We start from the raw sequence: 25784 nt of genomic DNA on the forward strand, positions 1-25784 counted from the left end.
TGCCGTCTTCCAATAGGACTATCTGCTCTTCTATTTTTCCTTGCCCTCTCACCTTCAGTGACCACCTGCTGTGCCCCTTCTTCATTTTCCAACTCTGCAAACCTGTTCCTGAACTCTATTTCTCCTTCACTGCCCCATCTTTTTCTCTGCCTGGTTCTCCTAGTCAGATGCTTCCACTGTCCACTTTCCTCACCCAGCAGTATCCCCTCAGAGTTCTTTGGTCCTGCTTCCATCTGCAAGTATGAGCTTTTACCTTCAGCCTCCTCAAGTCTTTGCTCCATCATCCGCTCGAACCCCCTTCTAAACTCAACCAGAGTCTCCACCTGCATCTCCAATCCTAGGATCTTCTCTTCCATCAGCTCTATCAGGCGGCATTTCATGCAGACGAAATTCTGTACAGGTACCCCCTCCAGGATATGTACATGCCACAGCTTCTCCATCCAGTCATCTTCATAGTGTCTTCCAGTACTTGGGTCACTACCACTGCTGCCTCTGTGTCTGTCATAGCCTTCTCACCTAAGTCTTGTTAGTCTGGGAAACACCAACCAAAACAAAACACCCACCCACAGCAAAACAAATCCCCATATAACACTCAGTGGACTTTAGATAACGTAGACCAGAAGAGACAGGTCCCTTAATGAAAGGCTGTCAAACAACTGAAATTTCATCTTCATGTCACATCATTCTGCCCCACTATCCATTCATGTCATGCTCCAATTTCACATTTGTGCCAGGTGACTGGTTACATAAATTTACGCATAGGTCATGAGTCTTAAATAGCTGGAGAAAATATGTACAGCGGTGTAAAACTCACCAACTTTGGTTCACAGGGTGTTTGTGCAAACCTTTTATTTGGTTTGGGTTGTTAACACCTGAGTTTTGCATTCAGATGTATCCAAATATTTGAAGTAAAACTCAGTCAAGACCCCTGAATTTCACCCAATTTCATGTCAAACATTTAAAAGGACAAACATTAAGAAATAACTGTTAGGAACAAAAGCTGCGATTTATAAAGGGGTTTGAAAAAGTTTGGCATGAAATTCAATGGGAGTTGGACACCTGATCCTAAAGTGCCTTTGAAAATCCCAAACAAAAAATATAAAGTTTTTTACAACAATTCCAGACACTTAAAACTGGAACCAGAATGAACATAACTGCCTTCTCAGAAACATGATGGGATAGTGATCCTTGGATACACATTATTGGTATACAAGACAGATAAATTAGGTTAAAGTGGAAAAGATGGTATATTAGGCAGATACGGTAGCAGTGCCTCTAGTCAAGAGTGACATAAGCCCATTTTCAGCTGCTTAAAAAAGTGCTAAACAATCATTCAGGCTGACAGTTCCCATGCCTGGTCTTTGAGTTTTTTAAACTTTTGGCAAAAACAGTTCAGCAATTTTTAAGAACAAATTTAGAGGAAAAAAAGGTAGCTTTCCCAATATTGAAAAATCTTTCCATTTCTTTGAAGAGCTCTAATTCTTCCACGGTTTGGAATAGGGACTTGAGCATCAAGAGGAAGTCAGTCCTGGAATCGGAAAGGCGCCTTTTGCTTTCCCCAAGAAAATCCACCCAGAACTTCTTGACTTATAAGCCTCTGAAAATCATCATCTTCATTTATGAGTAAATGGTTTTTAGAGGTTTGCTGCTAGAATTTTCAGACGTTCTATCTGCACTATGCATGCCCCAGCCCCAGAGAACACCTGCATGCTCATGCATCAAGTATGCTCCCATGTCCCACTTGGGTTTCTTTGTAGTAGGCACAGAGCTGGAACTTCAGATAGGACACATGCACAACAGCATCCTCTTCCCTCTGGCGTAGGGGAAGGAATCTTTTCTTGACTTCAGCCAAGCACTTTCAGTGACTGGTGTTCATAATTATGTAAACGTACTATTGAGCAAGGCCTCAGATTTAAAAGGTAGGTAAATGTTCTCCTCATTTTACAGAAAGGGGACATGGCATAGCTTGTACAAGAATACTTCTAGCATCCCGGGACTAGAACCCTGTCTTCAATATGGCTCTAAGTCCCATCCGTTTAAGTGACACTGCATTTGAGAATGAATATTACAAATCTGTATGCTTGGCTGTGCTGTCTGAAACTACTAGATCACACTCCCTTCCAGAACCAGGAATCTAACCAAGGAATCCTGATTCCCAACATTCTTCTGATGTCTAGAAAATAGTTGTGTAAGTCACAGGCTTCCCTCTAATGACTGGTCCACATAGCAGTATTAGGCTGTTATCCTCTATCAGTTACTCTCATAAGTGGTAGAGATCTGTCCTGTGAATCTTGAGATCCTGGATTCAAACCTTGCTGATGACCCATGAGTAAGTCATTATTATTCCATGATGGAATGAGAGGGGGGGTTTTCAGCTTGCTTTTCAAAAAATATAGTAAATGACATGTAAAAACTACATGAAAAAGATTAAAGTTGCAAAATCATACCTTCAAAAAAGTTAGCAGAATTAGGGTCTTCCTTGCAACCTTCTGAGTGTATGCATTATGGTACAGTCTTTAGTTACAGGATCACATACTTTTCTACATGACCTCTGCTTTATCCAGTTCAAAGGGCGGAGAGTGACTGAGGCAGAGGGTTGCAAGAAGTATTGTGTTTCAGACACTGGACTATGACCTAGAACAGCTGGGTTCTATTTCTCAATCCGTCATAGTATCAGGGGGTAGCCCTGTTAGTCTGTATCCACAAAAACAACGAGGAGTCCGGTGGCACCTTAAAGTCTAACAGATTTATTTGGGCATAAGCTTTTGTGGATAAAAAACCCACTTCTTCAGATGCATGGAGTGAAAATTACAGATCCAGGCATTATTATACAGACACATTATTATACTGGCCCTTTTCTTCATGTGTCAGACTCATAATGCATATGCTTACAACACCATCAGAGAATGCTGTTACTCTCATCTACCTGAAAACATGTGCACTCCTTCAACTACTTGCCCAGAGAATAAAACAAAACAAGAACCAGAATACTTGATGGTGGAATGCATATTTAAAGGTTTCGTCTTCCCTATATAGCAATGCACCTAACAAATATAGTGCAGCATATATTTTCACATGTTAATCCAGACCCATAAGTATAATCCATAAATGGTTTCCACAGGTTTTCAAATAGATCTCCCTTCCTTGCATATGAAAAAAATCATTATCCCAAGAGATGCAATCTGAGTAAGGCTAACTGTCCATTCAGCCTCTGTTGTGAGAGCTCTGTCTTTCCAATATCTTAAAAATTATTCTCTTTGCTGCCATTAATAGACTCTGCATCCAGGATGCTGTCCTTGGTGAAATGTTAGTCCAAGCACATATACTGTTTAGTACAAACAAAGTTTGATTAGCAGAAGTCCTTGTTCAAGAAGGATGATCGTCTTCCCTGTCACCTTTTTCCAATATGCACATGAATTCACAGATCTGAAAATATAGGGATAAAATGTCTGACATAGTTTTGACCCCGTTGTCAAAAATGTATAATTCCTGGATGCATTCTACCCATTTTCAGGGGTACCTGCTATACATTAAAATTCAAATGCTTACAAATTTTACATAGAATTTTGTCAACTGTTACAAAATTAAGAAACCAAAATATTTTCCTTTCTTGTGCACCTCTACCTCACTTTCACCTCCTATAACTGGCATAAGATGCCACTATTATATATATAGAAAAATTATATAAAATATATTCTTGGTGAGAACTACCTCTAATTTTCACAGTTAATAGGACTTTAGCACCATCAGGTGACTTCTGTCAGGCAACATTTACTATTGTTCTAGTATATAACCACAACTGTAAATAATGCTTTTGTTCAGATATGGCTAGATCCAACTTTATTTAACTGGAAAAGATTAGGGCCAGATCATCATGTGGGGATCTGTGCATGGCGCAGAACCTTCCCACAGCAGGAAAAGTCCGGTCCATTTGAACCACTCTGGCTAGGTGTCAGAGGACCCCCAAAGCTTGATAGCCCTGAACTCCAACATATCGTCCATGATCTGTGGAGACATTGGGTGACAATGGCCTCACACCAGTCAGTCTTAATTTCTTTGACCACTTAATGGGTGAAATATAAATGTCCTTCAAATGGAATCCCATCCAGAAGAACAGCTGCTGTGAAAATAGCAAGGTTGTGGGGGGCGAACGGGCGAAAATTTTAAGAAAGAATACGCAGAGCTATAGCAAGGATATCAAGGCCCATTAAGAAGGAAAATGGACACAGGTAGACTGTCATGTTACTAGGACATCATTTCATTAATATGTTTTTGCTTTTCTCTCAAGGGAAGCAATACCTGGCGAGCTAATAACTTCATACAGTGCAAGAGTATCTGGCCCATAGTTAAATTCCATTCAGAAGTATATATTAAAGACACATATGTATTGAACTTTTTATATCCTGAATGTCCTTGAAGTATATACAAAGTCCTTTTGTTATCCTATAAATAAAATGGATGGTGTGTTTAATGATAGTGGTATTGGAAATCATGTAAAAATTTAAAAAAAAATGTAAGAGAGACATTAAAAAGTTATAGCAGGAATTCTCCTACTTCATACAAAGCCTGCTTTAAAAACTCTGGCTTATTCCACAGTAGTCAATGGGAGTTTTGCCATTGATTTAAATAAGGCAGGATTTCACCCTATCTTTAAAAATTATTTTCCATGAAAAATTGAAAAGGACACTAAATTAAAAATATTTTCTATGCATCTTTTAAATTTGAACACATTGCATGATTAATAGGAAAATTATTTGTCTTGCTCCCTTACTAATTTATTTTTTAGCACACATTATGTAATCTAATAGTGGTAGGAAAGAAACAGTGCCATCCAGAGGATTCAGGGGCCTGGGGCAAAACAATTTCGGGGGCTCCTTTCCATAAAAAAAAGTTGTGATACTATAGTATAGTATATTGCCCCAGGGCCTGGGGTAAATTATCCCACTTGCCCCCGCCCCGGGCGGCTCTGGAAAGAAAACTAATCAGATTTGTACTAATTTAAAAAATGTCTTAAGCAGCCTACGCTCAGTACATAACAACTATGTTGCCCCAACTTCAAAATATTGCTATAAATGCCTTTAGTAATGCTTTATACAGTAAAATGTTTAAGACATATGATTTGTTCAATGAGCAATTTTAGAATTGCTTTATTTAGTTTACAGAAGTTCAAAATAATTTTCATATTTGTGCTTTACCCACATGCTTAACTTAAGTGTCTTCTTGAATTGGGCCTTAGTTTGCTAATTATTGGAAACAGAGTATGTAAGGAACAGATGTATTTTCATTTATTATATATCATTTATTCAGCACTCAAAAGTGTGTTAGGCACTTCATAAAACAGATACAATGGTACAATCCCTATTCCAAAGACCTTATACTACAATTTTAGATGTGACCTGTAAAGGGATAGCACGAGGAAGGGAAATCCGATTTTATAATCCGATTTTGTCAGTTATGGTATGTGAACATCTTGATGGTTCCATTGAAGTTAATTTCTACAGTATGTTACTCATTTTTTAAGACAATATAGAACAAGTCAATTTTTAGAGATATGGATGAGGAAAATGGTGGCCCAATGAAAAACAATTAAAAATAATTCATATTCAGCATACAGAGCCAAAATCAAATCAAGTAAGGAAACACAAAAATAAAGTAATTAAAATGCATCAATCAGGAAAATTACATTTTAATGCAATTATATTTTTACCTTTAAAAAAATATGTAGCATTACCAGCTGCTTGTCTTCTGAGCTCATTATGCAAGGTTAGGTCTTTCTTCACTTGAAGACAGACACTGTCTAACATATAAAATTTCAGGAAATAGAAACTAACTAATGATAAAATCCCCAAAGGCAAACCTGCATGAGTTGGCATTTTTATTATGAATGCATTGTGTATTTGGATTAAAAAGACATGCAACATCACCTTCCGAAAAGGGAAGTGTGGCAAAACAATGAATTGAGAAATACAGAAGTAGTTTTAATGACAGACACTCTAAAGTTCATTATCACAGTGATTTGTCCTATATGTTATTTTAATGACCTAAAACTTTCTACTCAGCCCCTACAGCTTACTTCATAATTATGCAGACCTTTAGTTTTACTATCATGGCATGATTATCTGATAAAGTATACAAAGTTATAAACCTATATAAATGTAAATGAATTACTGAATCTCTTGTATTTAAGGTTATTGAACAACCTTCATAAAGAATTAACTTTTCATTTATTACTAAGCTCAATGTTACTGTCACCAGTGGCTTTGACAAAGATTAAATCATCTACGCATTTTTTAAATTTTTGAGATTTTTTTCCTGATGGAGTGTCATACAGTATGCTTTTTTCATTCCACACTGAAATCCAATACTTAAATGTTTAGAAATATGCAAGAATCTTCGAGTCCACAAACATTTGACATCAAGAGAGCATTTTTAGTGATTCAAGCAGTTCCACAATTTTAAAGGTGATCCAATAACTGCCTATTCTTTTTCAACCTCAAAACACTTTAAAAACATCATCTTATATACACAGATTAAAACTCTGCATTAAAAATAATATAAATTGACTGCTACTTAACTCACTACCCTTTGCATTACTCAGGTAAAATATCCCATCTGTAATGGAATTAAAAAGCCTTTTAGAAATACTGTCATAGACTGAAGAATAAATTGATGCACTCTTAATAACTCTAAATCACCAAGCTCTTTATGCCAAGAAGTGTTGACAATACCAACTTCAAGGTCACTGTCAACTTGGTAAGTCATTAGCAAATAAAATATGGCTTAATTGAAGCAAACTCAGCAAGGAGCTGCATTATTTTAAGTGAACATTGCAGTATAACTTGAAGAAGAATTACTAATCGCCACTCCCGTTGACAATGAAATAGATGAAGAAGGTGCTTTGTAACTTTTTTCTATGACTTTCCCGTAATTAAATATGGAAATAGATTCCGTGAAGAATTAAAAGTCCCAGAGTGCATTAATTTCAGGCACTAATGGACTGCCTTCCAATGTTGAAGCACGCAGGTAGTTCCCAGCATGATTCCAACTTTAGCTAATATGTCAGTGTCAGACTCCAGCTGTATTCCTAGCTTGAATACCCAACTTTGAAAAGCAGATTTGGGATGATTCCACATGCTGTTTTAAATGGACAAAAAATGTGTGTTTCATATTCTGAAATGTTACCTAAAACTTTATGTATGTGTTGTCATAAAATGGCTTGGATTAAAGCTGTGACCTAATTGCCTGAAGATGTGGACAAACTAACTACACATACACACGGCTTATGGAACCTTTATAACCAGCTCACTCACAAATTACATATTTCATGAAGTAATGTAAATAAACTATACTTTTGTATAATGTATTTTAAAATATATTTAAAGAAATCTTTAAAAAAATAATACACCTGATTTAGCTATTTTTCTTCCCTTTTCCTAACTTGAGCTGCTAATGCCACCATCTTCACAATGGGAGTAAGCCTTTTGCAGATCCTGTTACTTTAGAATAGAGAGCAGCTCTCAGGTCAGACCTCTCCATTCTGCTGCTCTATTCATCTAGTCTGTCCTTATCACATTGTACCAGCACAGTTCCCTCCAACCACTATTTTATGGGCAAACAGCCGATTTCCAAAGAGTTCCCTAAGTCCCAGCCTGACACTCCCACCAGTACATCACAGCAGCTGCCAACATGTAAACCCTTCACATGGCTCCCTGGAAGAAACACAGAAAATAAACCACCTTTTTTTAAAACTAACTCTTAGAGCACTGTGATCAGTTTAAACAACGTAAGTATTTGTATTATAAAAATAGCAAATGGTTATTTTCATTAAAGTCTCTGCAGAGCTCCATCAGTATCAAAGGGTCTGGCCCAGTATCACAAGGAGGAGCGACAGATTTTTATTAGTACTGCATATAAGCCACCCTAATCAACCAAAGTACCTAAATATGTTTATCTTAAAGCATGTGAGTAGTAGTCATCAGGCCTATGCACATGCTTATAGTTATACACTTGCTTAAGTGCTTTGCTGGACTGAGGCCTTAGATCAGGTTGAAACTCAGAGTGCTTTGGGAATTCAATTGCTTATCCAAAATAGTACCCATGGGAAAAGACTAGGCCAACCCCAGGGAGTCACATGAGAACAGTAGCAGATGAGGGAAAGAAGGATCAGAAGGGAAGGTCTGGACTGAAGTAATGCACACATTAATATGAGAAAAACTATACAGTTCTCCCACACCATCTCTCTATAAGCAAAGAAACTCAGTAATCTAGGAAAAAGAGAAAGCAGAAATAGAAAAACAGACTATCACAGGCACTGCATAATACATACTGAAAGAAAAGAATACCTAAAAAATATTTTAAATATATTGTCAACTTTGTTTGGGCTTTTTATCATTTTATTTCTTTTCTAATATTGTTTTATATTGTTTTGTTAACTGTAAAGCACTTAAGCCTCTTATTGGATGAAAGGAAACAATAAGTAAAAACTATAATTTAAACAGATACACCTTTTGTAAATATATAGGTGTTCTAAAATCAAATTTTCAAAAAAATTATAAAAAAAGGAACTCATTTATTAGTACAATAAAACTCTCCAGTTCTGAAATGCTGGTGTATGTCTACCATGTATATTCACTGACGAAAACACAGACTGGGATTGTTATTGCTTATGTAGTCCCACAAGAAATATTTTCAAAATCAAGATATTAACAAATCCTACAGAAACTATTTACAGTATTAACCACACCTGGTTAGAAAGATTATCATCTGTAATATAACACAAACTGTTTCTATATTGAAACAGAAGTTACAAATCATAGCCTTAAAGTACCTCTATGTAAGAGAGCCCTCAAAACAAATGAGCAGTTGCCCAGTTCGACCCTTTGAGCCCTGTCAGACACAGAAGAATGAAAATACATGATTACTTCTATCCTAAACAAGGCTGTAACCCAAGTCAGTGGGAGTTTTATTATTGCCTTCAGCACAGCCAGGCTCTCACCTGGTCTTTGCCAATTCCCAAAAACGGTATCCAGATCTAAAATCAGGCTAAAATGATTGAGGAAAACAAACAAACAAACAAACAAAAACCACCACAAGCACACAAAAAAAAATGCAGAACTGCCTCACTGTTAACTTCTCATAACCTATTCCTAAAGAAAGCAAATTAGAGACAGAAATTATTGGCAAGATTATCTACACTCATTTAGAAAAACACTTAAGCACCTTGTGTAGAGAAGTGTTGATAATCCCTACCAATAAGAGAACCCGTATTCTTCTGTATTCCCTTGCAAGGTGAGTTGTTGGTTTTTTTCCCTTTCTTCAACCAATGAAGGATACACACCGAGTTTGTAAACTGAAATCCAAAAAGTTCTCACAGAACCTCTCAACATTTGTTGTCTACCTTGTCACAGAACAGTTACCTCGGAAGCAGTCAACCCTGTATGAATACAATCAGACTTGTCCACCAAATAGATAGAAAAGTCTCACAGTGCAAAATACTTGACAGTGTCAGGGTGAAGACACCCCAAATATATATGCAGTATAGAGAACCAGTAGTCAGGACTTTGACGAAACTATGTTGGCGGTGGAGAAAACTTTCTTCAACTCAATCATAGCCACAGTATTATTTTAAAAATTCTTTTCACCACCATTTGGCATTTATAAAGTAACTTGTACAGAATTCTCTATCCAAAATTTCAGAAACCCTGTTGTGTCCATTAATCTCAGTATAGATCAAAATGTTAAAAAATTATTCAGATTTATCAATTACAAAATGATTGACAATTTTTTAAAAATCAAAACCATTTTAAGTTTTTGGAAACTTTAATTTATTCTTTTACATTTAGAATGTAAAATGTCTAAATAAATATGATTTTTAAAGTTATACAGAAATGTGAATTTTGAATAAAACCTTGTATAGCAAGCTTTTGCCAGAGTGCTTTTTTCCACCCTTTTAAACAACCAACATACAGTAAGGTAGAATGCTCCAGTGAAACATTCCTGAGCCAGGAATTCTTAAATCTGATCCAAGCTCAAACACTAATTTTACTGTGCAGCTTTGAATGTCATTTAACCTATCTGTAAACTGAAATAAAATGTACCTTAATCACATAGGTATTTTGAGAGGTTATTTATGTTTGCATAGTGCTTTGAAAATGTGAAGTATTACATGAAGACTCTGCTGTAGTAGCAGCATAATACACCAATAGAAAATGGGATTTCAAATGGAAAAGCTAACAACTTCAACTCCTATTCAATGTTAGCATATAACACTTGGAAATCATAAGGAACTGAGTCAATGTAATGACTCTGCTGCCCCCTAATGCACTTGCTGGAAAAATAGTTATAGGGAATAAACAGTAACTACAAAGAAGTGCTGAATTATTCCCATATTTATTTTTGTTAGTTACAAACTAAAAATTACTGTCTCCCGTTACGATGAATAAGATGAAGTTTTAAGTAATAAGGGCTATCTGTAAATGACTCAAACCCACAATGCAACTGTAACAAAGAGCAGTGATTATATGCCATTCAACTAAAATACAGAACTTCGTATTGCATCTTGTTCAAGACAAATGCCACTGACTGGGACACTCACAGGACACCTTCATCACCACCCAGTGAACTGCACTACCTGTCTAGTTTAGGTAGTTTCACAGTCACAAACACACACCAGACTGCTTATCTTTCATCAAGGTATGTATTTATTCCTCTCTTACATAATAACATTCATTGTTCACTGCAGGTTTACAGCAACAGTAGGCCTCCATGCAGCTCTCACTCCCACACACAAGCTCACCCTCTGAGCCTCTTTCTGAGCTACCCCTTGCTTTCTATTTCCTCCCCTTATATTCTCCCCAATTACCTTGTTAGCCCAGTGATGGTCACCCAGGTTCTCACACTCCCCATACAGAAAGTGTATAATTGTCCTCAGCTGGGCCTGCTGCCTTCTCCAGGCTGAAGCAATGTCAGTGATTAGGATGCTGCTGATAGCACCCTGTCACAGACAACAAATAGAAATGGGCAAAAATTTACACAAGACAAAAGAAAAAGGAAAAGCTTCAAGAGACCTCTTCTAGAACAAGAGCACGGAATCTAAACACGTTTGCATCACATGCATTTTGCAGATGAGCTACATTAAGTGACTAGTGACTTATATACATTTGTACTGTTTTTGTTTTGTTTTTGCAGAAAAATTTGTCAGTCTAACATATTGCCTTGGTTGGTTTTAATTCAGTTTAATTTTCATAAACTACAAACGTGTAATTCCTTAACTCTGAGAGATCCAGACATTTGGTCAAATCCACTCCAGCTGATCACCAAAAACAAAGTCATCCCACTAGAAATCCATAAAGAGAAAATCCTTGTTAACTTACAAATCTTTTAAAGCAGAAATCACCATATAAGCTTGTTGTGAGAGAACCAACAAATGACACACCACACATAGAAAATAAAAAAGAAAGTTAGCATCACATTGCTAAATAACAGCAGATTTTTTCCCTCCCTGAAGGACCAGAATGGTCATTAGTTCCCTAAAGGATCAGGGAAACATCAGTATCTAAGTTGACTCTGTTTTTTTATTTTGATCAAGAAATTTCCTTCTTGGGGGCTCAAGACATCCAGTTCAGCAATAATAGGTAAGAACTGACTCTGTTCTGACTTTGGAGGAAAGAGCTATCTCCAGGCATTTTTATTCCAGATCTCAGCTTCAAACCTCCCCTCCACTTCCATGGCTTCATGCTTTTTTGCCCTTTTAATACCCAAAAAGTACCTGACCCAGTGGACTTTTGCAGAAACTGGGCCTTCTAATGGTCTAGTTATGCTCTCATAAAAGTATAAGGGGATTTAATCAACAATCTAGCCCTTCAAGATGGGAGAGCAGCTGTTGCTGCCAACAGCAAAACAGGAACTTTCTTTTCCTTTCTCTCACTTACCCAGTGGTCAACATTTCACTGGTCTACTTTCCCACGTTGGCTTTATAGTAGTCTAAAGCTTTGTCTTCACTGCCAAAAAAGTTGTGTTTTTACTGTGTGATAACTAACACAGATAAGCTATCCCACTGCAAAATCCTAGTGAAGACATGGCACTGATGTTTTTAATTGCAAGGTGAGCTAAGCAAGGTCAATCCTATACTCCCCATCAATGGTCAAATTCTCTATTTAACCTTCTGGTAAAAACTACATTGCCATGTCTTCACTAGGATTTTACAGCAGGACAGCTAATGTATGTTAGTTATTCCACAGTAAAGAGAATACTTTGTCTGCAGCAAAGACATATCATTGGCTTCAGGGGCTTTCAGCTATAGAGGGGACTTATCTGTCTGAAAACCCTTGAAGACAATAACTAATGTTTTGGGTAGGCAGTCATTGGGGATCAAACTAAAACAACCAAAATTTGGACAACAAGCCTTCATAGCACACTTAAAAAATAAAGACAAGGTCCCAATGTCCCTTGGAATAAACATTCTTTGCAAATCAACTGAGATTTGGATGTTTAATTCTCATAAATGTTAATGGAAGTCAAACAGCTAAATTCCTAAGAAATCTGTGAACACTTTAACCCATACTATTTCCTGATTTATGTTGACATTCTACTGCAAAAAAAAAAAGTAGAGTCTCTGATGGGCAGGTAAGCATTATGATTAAAACAGGAAAGGTGGTGGCCAAAAGTCTAACAGAGATGCCATTTCTGTACTAGTGAGTTGTACAGACTTCTCTGTTGGGTCCTTTTTTACTTTGGACTCATGTTGGGTTTTTTCATTAAAGTTTCCAGATTTTACTAAAGAACATACTAGATTCAGAGATTCATAGATATTTAGGTCAGAAGGGACCATTATGATCATCTAGTCTGACCTCCTGCATAATGCAGGCCACAGAATTTCACCCACCGCTCCTGCAAAAAACCTCTCACCTATGTCTGAGCTATTGAAATCCTCAAATCGTGGTTTAAAGACTTCAAGGAGCAGAGAATCCTCTAGCAAGTGACCCGTGCCCCATGCTACAGAGGAAGGTGAAAAACCTCCAGGGCCTTTTCCAATCTGCCCTGGAGGAAAATTCCTTCCCGACCCCAAATATGGCTATCAGCTAAACCCTGAACATATGGGCAAGATACTAGGGGTATTCTGTTTGTTTTTTACAGTGATGCTTTACTCTTTAAAAAAATAAATGATGGTGCCAAAGCAAATTAAGACCCTGAAAACACAAAACAGCCATAAAAGCTCTTGTGTTTCAGGGAGTAGGACTGCAAGACAGTGTTTCTCTACTGCCATTTCCCAATCTCCAGCACATAAGCAATTGTAATCAACCAGGGTTGAATTACAAGTGAACAAGACTTCCCTCAGATGTCTCTCCAGTCAGTGTTACTCATTATTAAATCACTTTACAAAAGAATTAACCTCAAATTAGAGGCATGTGCAGTGGTGTCTCTAAACTTCAGGATAAACTTTCAACTTTGAGATACAGTCATACAAGGGTCTGAGCAGTCTGCCCCAGATAAAGCATAGGAGTTAAGCCCATTCATAACTTTAAGTATGTAAGAAGTTTCATTAAAGTCAATGAGACTATTCATATACTTTTAGTAGCACATTCACTTAAGTGCTTTGCTGGATTTGAGCCAAATGCTCAGCACATTGCAAGACCAAGCCCTTGCAGAGAAACTACAAAACATAAGTCAAAATCATACCGCTTTAAAATAAGATGATGAAAATGTTACACAAGTATTCCAGGTTCTGAAGGGGACTGTGCTCTAATGGTTATAGACCCTTCGGCATCATCTTCCCAGCCTGCCCCGTCCTGCCTCCAAACTTTAGAATGTCCTACTCCAGCCTGTGCCCGTATGTCCTCATCTCCCTCTTCTCCTGTTCCTGTCTTCCCCACCCCAGCTTGCTCTGTCTCTCTCCCCACTCTGCCCTCTTCCTCATCGATCTACATTCAAGTGTGGCTGCTTCCTCTTTTTCCTCCACACTGCCCTGGATTAGGAGGAGATGCATTGAGAATACAAAAGAGACAGCTTTCCTTGCTCTCAGTTGCCCCAGCAGCCCACATCATCCTTTGTGATAACTGGCAAATAATGAGATTATTAATTACTCTATGCACCATGCAAAGCAACCTGACAAAAATACAGAAGACTACAAAGCAAACTATGGATAAGAGTTTGACTATTATTTACTTGCCATTAGTTTTATTTCATCTACCACTAGTTCAGGGAAGAGACTGGGGTGAAGGGGAAGAATGGTAGTATTCCACTCTAGCTCTGGCTGCAATCCCAAAGGAAATGAATATTTTTGCTAAAATTATCAACATCAAAATAGTTTGTCAAAACTTCTAACTTGCTTCAGCATAAACAGCCTGTTTAGATACAGAAGTAGGGCTCTACAAAATTCACGGCCATAACTAGAAGAGGTAGTAGCAACGGCCTTTTAAATCTATACTGTTTTCTATTCTTTCTGCCAAATTCCACAATAGTGAAGTAGGTCCCACTCGACTTATTTCAATGGAGTTGCACCCATATAAATCAAAAATGAAATTGGCTCTATAGCCATCCCAAAATATATAATGATACCAACGCCATTAACTTTCACTCTTAAGAGAAAATATGTCATGACAACCTTTTATAGTTAAAGATCAACCTTAAATTATTTTGTAAACCTGTGGCCAGTCTTATGAAATTGTTCTAAAATTACTTACAATTACTGGTCGATAGTATGCTGGACCCAATGTCACATCTCTTTGAGGTGGGTATTGTTTAATAAGAGTGCCATCCTCAGCTTCTTCATACCCAAATGCTTGGCCAGGAGAAGGGATAGAGGGACCATCCACTTTTCGGTAGACTTTTATACTGCCAGCAGTCCTCTGTAAAAACAATTAGATTGTGCTTTAAATTAGATCACAAACACATGGCACCCATGTTGCATAAACCAAAGGTGAATGCACCCAAAGAAAAAGATACAGCCCTACACTTTATTAAAAAGGTGGTCTAGAATATTAACTTTTCATTTTTATGTTTTAAAGCACATGTACTTTTAATAGATGTCAGTGTACGAGTGAATCATTAAGTAACCACTGAATGTTATAATGTCACATACGTAGAAGGATAACAGTACAGCACTTTGCGTTCATATAATCTTATTGGCAGAGTGAAAATTTAACTTTATTTTTCTGTGTAGATTTCCCCAATTTGATATTATCCCTTTTCAGCTAACTTCAAATTTCTGATCTGTTTATTTGCATGGATATAAATTCTACTAATAGTTTGGTAAAATAAAATTTACACAGTAATCTTTATGATTACATTATTACCTTCCTATATAATTGACTGTAATCTCATTTCTTTCAGTGATCTATTACTACCAAATGTGCAATAAACTTTTGTCATTTATGACCCAAAGGTAATTCAACTGCCATGCTGATAAATTACAAATAAAAGTCACATGAGGAAAGCTGACACATAAAGAATGATACAATAAAGCAATGATGCAAAACACATCTAAGGAGTTCTACTCTATTTGAAGTTAACTACAGAAGCTCTTAAAAAAACTTTCTGGTAACTATAAATTTAACCCATATAAATTAAAATGTTGCTATACCCTATTTCAATAAATGTCAGACCACCAAATCTGTGCTGAACATGGATTTTTGAGTCTGAACACTACTCAAGCACAACCCATGAAATTCTACTCCTCTACCAGGGAAAGGGCCAGTACAGGTAATCACATGCACTGTAGCCAATGCGGAAGCACCAAGTAACCTTCTGACAGCAGTAGGGAGGTGTAATTGCAGCACAGGTTGGCATACCTGAGCTAGCTTTGAAGTCTTACCTCCCCACTCCCAGGTGAGCATCAGAACCACCAGGCTATAGATTTTTCTGGGTTGGGTTGCTCTTGATCTCTCCTATTGAAGCTTTCTACTTTGTGTAGACACTTAAGTATTCCTCAGAGAAGGACCTTGAACTTGGTTCTCTCCCCTGCCAGCTCAGCACCCTAGCCACCAGGCTACATGCTATTTTCCTCAACCTCGCCTGTTGACACCATTCCACTTTGCATAAATATATAAATGTGTCTTGAACCAAAGAGAAGAAGTGAGAATTACTCTACAGCATGGTGACTGAGGCACTCATCTGGGAGGTAGGAGAAGTGGATCCACCTCCCTCCTCTGAATCGGGCAGAGAGAAGATTGTAGTTTTAGTGTATACTGGAAGATTAGTCTTTTAAAAGATTTATTCTTATTTGAAACGGTTTCACAGTAGTTCTACAGATTATTGTTTGCTTCATTTTTCAGTATTTATTTTCCCTGCATTAATTCAACTTCCTCTCATCAACTGATCTGTCTTGTGATAATTGTGAGCATCACTGTAGGTATGCAATTGTACTACATCAGGCTGGTTTTGAAAAGATTAAGTTCAGTAATATGTTTACTAATGTTTTCACAAATTTTATGTTTACATTTGTGATCAATTAATATGGCATAGTCCTTTTTTATTAACATACCTGTTGAAGATGTTCTTTAGGCTGTCTCTCCTTCCTGTTATTAATCTCTAACTCCACAGCAGGAGGTTGGTTATAGCTTCCCGGTCCTGGAGTTTCTGTACGGATCTCTTTGAAACGTTTTTCTTTGTTCTGCGGACTCTCACCACCTTTTATATTATTCTAAAAATATGAAAACATGAATATTCTATAAAATTATAAAGTAAAATTAATTATGAACTTGACAAGAACTTCACAAAATAAAAAAACAGTTGATACCCAGTCCTTTAAACCAAAGAGCTGACAAAGTGTGCACTAATTTATATTAAAATACTCTAGATGCAGATCAATTTTCTTTTCTCAGTTTTGTTTTACTTGACTTAAAATAGGAAATGCAACTATTTAGACAAAGACGCTGAAAATATTTGTTCCACCTCTGCATTCTCTAATGAAATGCTATTTTAAAATTTCTTACAGCAATACTCCTCAGCAAATTACAAGTATCCCTGTGCTTTCTAATGCAATAAGATATTAGTTGTTGTTTCTTCTTTTTCTAGTAAAGGAAAAACACTATATAATTTATTATCATCATCTATTTGTTCATATTGCAATAGTACCTAAGAGAGCCCCAAACATGGACCAGGAGCCCAACATGGTAGGTACTGTACAAACAGAACAAAAAGATGGTCTCTGCCCCAGAGAACTTACTATCTAATGCTGTGCCACCAAAAGTTAGACCACTGGTTCCTTCTATATAAATATCAATATGTTTAACAAATTTGAGTTGAATTGTACATACAAAAGCTTCTGCATTTTCAATACACCGGGTCCAGAATCAATAGGTTGTGTTCTTCTGATCAATGATTGAGAAGTAGCAGCAGCACCAATAGTAAACAAGTTCCATTATAAGAATCCAGATGATGACAGCTTTAGAACCACCAACTATGTGACCTTTGGTTTCTAATGAGTACCTGTCACTGTCCGTTCTTGGGGGCTGAGGTCTTTGACAGGCCTTCAAGAAAGTGAAGGGATGTAAGGAAGAAGTCCAAAGGGGAGGGAGGAGCTACTGATGCCCGACACCTTGAGACAGTACTTACAGAATTACAACTCATGCAGCTATAGTAGAGGTTAGAGCTGGCTCATAATATGAATAGGTTTTGCCATTTTCTTCAGAACACAGTAGAAGAAACACAAATGAGGTACTCCCGATGTTGCAATTTAAAGGGAACTAAGACATATTCTGGGGATAGAACCTCAAAGGAGCACCAAATACCTTATTTCAGCATTAGTGCTGCTACTGTACCTGACAATCATTAATAACAGCACAACCTATCCATAACCAATTAGTAAACCAGAAGTTACAGAAATGTATTTTTATAATTACTCTACAAATGCAAATTTTACAGAAATATAAAATGTCAGAAGTTGCTTTGTTTACTTCATTTTACCTGTGTTGTTTTAGGTCATATCACATTCCATCGTGTGTGCTGCATTATGTCAGATTTCAGGAAAATACAGTATTAATGTGATATTAATGAAACAAAGTAATATATTATGATATATCAGGGAGGAAAGGAATAAAATGTCTTTCTAAAACAGGTGTACTTGTGCACTGTTTATAGTATTTCCCCCCACCACTACCCTGCCATAAAAGAAAATGGCTGTCTACAAGTTCCACACTGGATGACTGATAATCAACTCTAAGGGCTTGTCTACACTTACCGGGGGTTCAACGCGCGGCGATAGATGCATTGGCAGTCGCTCTCCGGTCTAGACCCGCTAAATCAACCGCCAATCGCTCTCCGGTCAACTCCTGTACTCCACTTGAACAAGAAGCACAAGGGGAGTCAACAGGAGAGCGTCTCCAGTCGACATCGCGTAGTGTGGACCCTGTGGTAAGTAGATCTAAGTACAACGACTTCAGCTACATTATTCACGTAGCTGAAGTTGCATAACTTAGACCCATCTCCCCCCGTAGTGTAGACAAGGCCTAAGTGCTGCCAAAGCCTGAAGTACCTTTTCCTTACACAGCTAATTTACAATTACAATTAAAGATTAGTATACATAAACTGCTATTTTGAGGGATTATTTAATTTTTCACACTACAAATTAAAACAGAACAAGATTCAGCAAGAAGACAAAACGTGAGGAAGAGCACTGAAGAGACCTTCTGATACTTTTAACTATGATTGCTGTTACAGCGTGCTAGTATGAAATTGATTGCATTACTGCCTTTTCCCACTGGAGGCTGTAAACTGTAGTCAGCAAGTCTTAAAAGAGTCTGCAATGGAGAAGGTCAAAAAACAAATATACTACATTACAATGACATATTCATAATAATGAATTTTTCCACTGTAAAATAGCAGCACACTTTAGAAACTGTTTAATGTGTACACTAATTGCATTGTTTTTACATATTTCATAATTGCTAACAGATAGCATGAAAGTCATGTTTTGTTTTAATTCCAAAAGTGAACTGTAAACTCAAGTGTTTAATACCTCGTCTTAATTAAATTTAAATTATGTATTTACATTGAGATTGTTGACATGCAGACTTACTTATAATACACAGTTATAACAACTTCAACTGTGTGTTATAGGCACTGGCCCACTTTGGCGGTAGTAATGAGCAGTACTGCCCCAGAAAAGCAGTACCCATCCTCAGCTTCTGGCATACAAAGGAGCAACACACTCTCCCCACACATCTGACCAGCTTTGGCTGCAGATACAGGAAGGGTGACCAGGAGCCCCACCATCCACTTCTGAGTGTTTTGAGCACGCAGGAGAATGCTAGGAGGAATCAACTCTCTGTATTCAAAAGAGCTCAGGGCCTGCAATTGTGGCCAATCCCTGCGCATGGATGTGGGGGTGAAGGGAGCCTTCTGGTACCCTTTACACCCTTACAACATCCTCAAAGCAGCCAGATACAATCTGGACCTATATAATCATTAAAACGTTTCAGTTCTGTAGCCTTTCAAGTGATTTCAAATAGATATATTTATTAGATTTAAATTTAACTAACAAGCAAACAATGTTTTCAGATAAATGGAGAATGAAGGAATTAAATAAAATTCCAGCTTCTCTTTAATGCTAATGTTATTATTGGTTTCAGAGTAACAGCCGTGTTAGTCTGTATTCGCAAAAAGAAAAGGAGTACTTGTGGCACCTTAGAGACTAACCAATTTATTTGAGCATAAGCTTTCGTGAGCTACAGCTCACTTCATCGGATGCATACTGTGGAAAATACAGAAGATGTTCTTATACATACAAACCATGAAAAAATGGGTGTTTACCACTACAGAAGGTTTTCTCTCCCCCCACCCCACTCTCCTGTTGGTAATAGCTTATCTAAAGTGATCACTCTCCTTACAATGTGTATGATAATCAAGGTGGGCCATTTCCAGCACAAATCCAGGTTTTCTCCCCCCCCCCACTTTTTTTTCCCCACACACACACAAACCCACTCTCCTGTTGGTAATAGCTTATCTAAAGAGATCACTCTCCTTGCAATATGTATGATAATCAAGGTGGGCCATTTCCAGCACAAATCCAGGGTTTAACAAGAACGTCTGAGGAACAGTAGGGGGGGAGGGGGTGTAGGTAGGAAACACCCATTTTTTCATGGTTTGTATGTATAAGAACATCTTCTGTATTTTCCACAGTATGCATCCGATGAAGTGAGCTGTAGCTCACGAAAGCTTATGCTCAAACGTTATTACTGAAATCCTAAAAGCACACGTACAATAGAGCAGTGGTGTTCAAACAGGAAGTATGCCACCCTAGGGGGGTGCAAGAGGTTCTCTAATTGGGCACCAAGAAACTGGGATCCCACGGGTCCTGCGGGATCCCATAGGTCCTGCAGGATCCACTGCCATAATAGCGAGGGGGGATAAAAAGAGAGTGGGTATTGTGGGATAAAAATAGAGTGGGTATTGCAGGTTGGTATGGGAGTGGGATAAAAATAAAAACAGTCCTCCCACACCACAAACCACATGAATGCCCCGGCCAGCAGCTGCTACTCTCCAGCTGCCCAGCTCTGAAGGTGGCATAGGTCCCAACTCTGTGTGTGCTCTGGGGCTGGAAGAGGTGGGGCAGGGGTGAGGGCTTGGGGGAAGGGGTCGGGTGGGGGCAGGGCCTCGGGTGGAGCGGGCATTTGAGCACCCCGGGGCCTGGAGGAAGCCAGCGCCTGTGGAAGGTGGCACTGCCACCAGCAGCGGCACAGAAGTAAAGGTGGCCTTACTTCTGCACTGCTGCTGCTGGCGGCGCTACCTTCAGAGCTGGGCAGCCAGAAAGTGGTGGCTGCTCTCTGGGACATTCATGTTGCTTGCAGTGTAGGAGGGCTATTTTTTTAATCCCGCTCCCATCCCACCCTGCAATACCCACTCCCACACTGTTGAATTTTTATCCCGCTCCCGCTATTATGGCAGTCCCGCTACAGGGTAGAGCCCTGGCAAAAAAACCCAAACAGTTTCAGATTACTAGTAATGGAGGGAGGGAGCAACAAATTCCATAAATGGTAAGGGTGGGGCACGACTGGAAAAGTTTGCGCACCACTGTAATAGAGTATACAGAAACCTACCAAGCAAGCTTGAGAAGGTTCCTTTGCCTTTGCTCTCAAATAATTCATCCAGCATTAACCTGAACTTCCTTTATTCTTACTGGAACCATTACTAAACAGTTTCATTTATCAAAATCAATATAGCATTCATTACTCAACCCTCATGGGTCTTAGCTCTTTTAAAATGATATTCTCTGTTAGTACATTGCGGCACCAAGAAATCTTGACCTACACTATACACCAAGTACCTACTACTACTGGAAGGGAACTGCATGAAAACAACAGAACGTCTAGGGAGTCAGACAGCTACTTAAAAGCATTCAGAAAAAAAATGAATTTTTAACTGTTACCAAGCATCCAGCAACATCATGTTTGGGGACATCAAGGGCTCTTTTGTAAGTTTTCCACTGGGGAAAGAAGTAGAGCAGGTGGGGGAAAGGGGGCATGCATGAGGAGACAGAACAAAGAGGGGGAAAGGAATGTATATAAATAAAAGTTCTTGTCCAAATGATCACTTCCCATCATGCTGTCTCTTTCACTCCTGGCCAATTTAATGTAAGGAGAAGGTTGTTTATTGATTTGTTCCACTGAAATTTGTTATGAACACCACTTGTTATTACCATTTTGAAAGTCAGGGAGCAAATTTCCTTTCTCTTAACTTGTTTAATGCAACTTCTATGATTTTACCTGTACTTTGGCAATATCATAGTGTCCTGGTCCTGGAACATCAACCTCAGCGTTTGGAAAAGTAAAGGCAAAGTCTCGAGTTGTCAAAGAAAGAAATGGAGCATAGCCATCTGCAAATGAGGGGGGTAGGAAAAAAAACAAGTAAAACATATGCACTTACAAGAGTTCAGGAAAGCAAAGAGTCCATATATGCATCAAAATCATTTTTCAGTAATGAAAACATTTGGTTCATCTAATTTTTCTGCTCCATTGAAAAGATGGGAAATATATAAAGAATAATGTTAGAGTTTACGACTGAAAAACGATAAAGCTATTTTATAAGGCAGAAAGCCATCTCCGTAATTATATTTTAGACCTGAAGCAGCTAACAGAGTACCGAAGCCCATTCTCTATTGCTTCTCCAAACCCTATATCTTCAGGTTCCTGCTTGCTCAGAAGAAATTAACAGATTTTAAGCCCAAGAGGGACCATTAGGATCTTCTAGTCTGACCTCTTGCATAACATAAGCCATAGAATTTCACCAAATGCTTCCTGCATCAATTCCATTGATTTGGTTGACCTAGAAAGGCATCCAGTTTTGACTGAAAGACTATTAAGCAATGAAAAATCAATCCATGGAATGCTATTGACCTCCTTCTCACATGTACAGAGAAGTGCAAATTCACTACCCCGATATTCAAACAACTACACTGGCTGCCCATTCATTAGAGGATCCAGTTCAAAATTCCCTTTTCTGATTTTAAAATGCTCCATGAATTTGCTCCATTCCCTTTCTATATAGATTACACTAGGCTCCTCACAATCCCTTCACATAATCTGGCCACTGTTGGTAAAGGGGCTGCCTCCTTTGCAGCTGCAGGCAATTCTCATGGCCTTCTGCATCTCTCTACCTCACTGATCCTCTATTTCATTTAAAATCTTGAGTAAAAACATAGCTTTTCTCCTTTACCAACTTCTCCTAATTTCTGTCTCCCCTTCTGCTGTTACTTAACTCTAAGCAATGTTATTTAACTTCATAAAGAAGTTGAGATAGTTTGTATAAAATGTTATACAAAGTTATTCATAGATTTCCTATATTTTAAACACACAAATGACCATTATGATCACCTAGTCTGACATCCCGCACGCCACAGGTATTATGTAGTAAGGTTGGATAGATGTACATAAAATTATAGAAAAGTGTTTAAAATTGAGTTAACTTCCCTGTAAATGAAGTAATGCTTAATTACAATTGAATTTATTTTCAACTGGGATTTACTTTAGTTGTATTTAAACGCAACGCAGTCTCCTACTTCAGGTTCATTAGGGAAGTTTCCAGTGGATTTTTCATTTTACTTCTGAGATAAAGTAATGTTGACAGCAAGAGGGAAGGTAAAGAAATAGGAGCAAATAGAAGAAGAAATGTTACATTTGTTTATTTTTAATGCTCCTCACTTCCATTACTAATACTTTCATTCGTAAGATCCACAAAATGGCCCTCAAGGGCTAAAACCAGTTATATGGCTTAAAAGGGATAAACACTGCATTTAATTTACCATTTCACAGATAAAATTAAGATAATTAAAATTAGGTAAAATCTTATTGTATCTGACATCTCAATTTAGAGGGTTTTGGTGTTTTCAGAGGCTGTACCTCTGATGAGTGATACTAGGGGACAACCTAATGAAGTCTGTATTTCTGGCATGGCCTTATAATTAATCCATGTTTAAGTGCTACAAAAGAACATATTAACTTAACTCTATATCCATCTTGACTTTTGACTGCTGATTGGGAAGAGACTGTTACTCATAGCTCCTTTAACTTCAATTTGTATCTGAGACTGAGTTCTATACACCTGCTTCTAAGATATCACTAATTAGGCTGAAAGAAGGATTCCAATACTCCAGACAGCTATTCTCAAGTCATTCCTCCTTTAAATAGAGAAAAAAATAACTTGTCTGATATCCCCATATGTTTATATCTTCAGCTGCAGAGCCTTGCTCTTGTTGAAAAGAATATAAATGGAAATTCAAAGCCACTCAAGGAGACCCAATTTAGTTTATTCAGTACAAAGGAAGTAAAAATACTTCTAGTAAAATATATTAAAGCCCAGCTACACACTGAACCCTACTGAAAACTCATTTATGTCAAAGTGGGATAGAGAATTAGATAAGGTTTTTCAACAAGAGAATTAGAAAGGTATTTCTGAATACAAAGCCATCATTTTAACAGTGTGGCAGACTGCTGGACTTTGTACCTCGGACCTTGTATTGCAGGATTTCCAAGATTTTTCTCTCACATGGGCTGCATCTCCATCAAAAATACCATATACAAGTATTTTTGGGGGGAGAGCATAGGACATTGTGAAAAAGTGCCTGGGCCTAATTCTCCTCTCACACAGGAACAAATCAGGAGTAACACTGCTTAAGTCAGTACTGTTACAAGAGTGTAAAACCTGTGCAAGATATGAATCAGGTAAACCATGTTTAAATATGTGGAAGGAAGAGATAGTTCAAGTTGAAGAAAGGAATCACATCACCTCCATTTTGAGAACCAACTCAACCAGCTATCCTGACGAAAAATCCCAGCAGAGACATGGCAGGGGTAGTTTTTACTTCTATGTAGCTAGTGAGGTAAACCCTGGGTGGGGAGGAGGCTATATATTGATCTCCATTAGCTAAACTGAAGTAAAAACTACTTATGCCTTGTCTCCACTCCCCCTTTCACAAGGAGATAGCACTCTCGAGGTGCACCCCTCCTTCTGCAGCTTTTCCCTACACTATGCTCCGACCTTTCTCTGGGTCAAACCTTGCCCTTAACAGGAGCAGCTCAGGCCTGGGCTCTCTGCCAGACCTCGGTGAATATCAGTTTCAGCTGCACGACTTGGGCTACCTATTATTTGCTCGCTGCCTAGTTCTAGGGGGGCGCAGCCCAGGTTTGTGACTGGCACCGTCCTACACAACCCTGCCTGGGGTTGTAACCGCTCCGTAGCAGCCCCGACGTGGGCTGTTTGATGGCCCTGCGAGCCCCAGCGGCAGCAGACACCGGGGAGTGGGTGCGACGGCGGGTCCCTGCACAGGGGCGGGCCAGGGAGCGGGCAGGGGGAGCCCGGGAGTGAATCTGGCCACTCCCCGCCCGTTACCTGCTTTCTGCTGTTTCCCGGGCTGCAGCTGATAGGAGCCGGGCCCCACATGAGCCTCGGTGCCCCCCGCGGGCCGAGTCAGCGCCCGCGGAGCGCGGTCGTACATGTCTGCTGGCCCCGCACCCCGAGAGCCAGCGCTGGCCGGGGGCGGCAGTCACCATGGACACCGCGGGGCCCAACACGCCGGGCCGGCCCGAGGAACCAGCCCCGCCCCCTCCCCAGCCAGCCAGCCAGCCAGCCTGCCTGCCAGGCCGCCCGCCCCTGCCCTCGGGCACCCGCCCCGCAGCGCTCCCCTCTCCCCGCACAGAGCCTCCCCTTCCCCCCGCGACCCGCCCCGCGGCGCTCCCCTCTCCCCCCACACAGCCTCCCCTTCCCCCTGCGGCGCTGGCCTCTCCCCCCACAGAGCCTGCCCTTCCCCCGCTGTCCGCCCCGCGGCGCTCCCCTCTCCCTCCCCCCCCACAGAGCCTGCCCTTCCCCCGCTGTCCGCCCCGCGGCGCTCCCCTCTTCCCCCATAGAGCCTCCCCTTCCCCCGCGACCTGCCCTGCAGCGCTCCCCTCTCCATCCACAGAACCTGCTCCCAGCGCTCTCCTCTCCCCACAGAACCTGCCCCACGGAGCTCCCCTATCCCCCACAGAGCCTGCCCTTCCCACCCACCCTGCAGCACTCCTCTTCCCCTCACAGAGCCTATCCCTACCCCTTGTTCGGCAGCCTTCCTCTCTCCCACCACAGAGCCTTGCCCCTGCCATCCTTCCCACAGCACTCCCCTTTTCTCCCATGTGATGTTATTGACCTGAACTGGGACCTTATAGATCATTGTTGTAACCAAGGTCGTCTAGTGGCATCAAATCTTGTATAAAGGGGGTCAAATAAGGTGTCTAAAACAAAGTTATGGTTTGCTGGTTATGATTATGCTATCTGTGTGCATCTGTCATTTTTTAATTTAAAGTTATAAGTATTGGCTC

At 39.4% G+C, this 25784-nt stretch overlaps 1 protein-coding gene across 10 annotated transcripts in view; it reads right to left on the reverse strand.

The window, feature by feature from the left end:
- STPG2 (sperm tail PG-rich repeat containing 2) overlaps positions 1-25574 on the reverse strand; it is a 407796-nt gene extending 382222 nt beyond the window's left edge. For 7 of the 10 annotated variants that reach the window (XM_073340745.1, XM_073340746.1, XM_073340744.1 and 4 more), the window contains exons 1-5: positions 24823-25030; positions 21702-21811; positions 16481-16639; positions 14682-14846; positions 10862-10993 (exon numbers count right to left, since the gene is read on the reverse strand). In XM_073340745.1, coding sequence (XP_073196846.1) covers positions 10862-10993; positions 14682-14846; positions 16481-16639; positions 21702-21811; positions 24823-24928 — 672 coding nt within the window. In that variant the 5' untranslated portion in view covers positions 24929-25030. Of the gene's footprint in view, positions 1-10861; positions 10994-14681; positions 14847-16480; positions 16640-21701; positions 21812-24822; positions 25031-25516 lie in introns of those variants that run through there. The other 3 variants (XM_073340747.1, XM_073340741.1, XM_073340740.1) reach the window with 2 other exon arrangements.
- Positions 25575-25784: the final 210 nt, after the last annotated feature.

The sequence above is a fragment of the Lepidochelys kempii genome, chromosome 4 (genome assembly GCF_965140265.1).
Source record: "Lepidochelys kempii isolate rLepKem1 chromosome 4, rLepKem1.hap2, whole genome shotgun sequence".
Taxonomy (NCBI): domain Eukaryota; kingdom Metazoa; phylum Chordata; order Testudines; family Cheloniidae; genus Lepidochelys; species Lepidochelys kempii.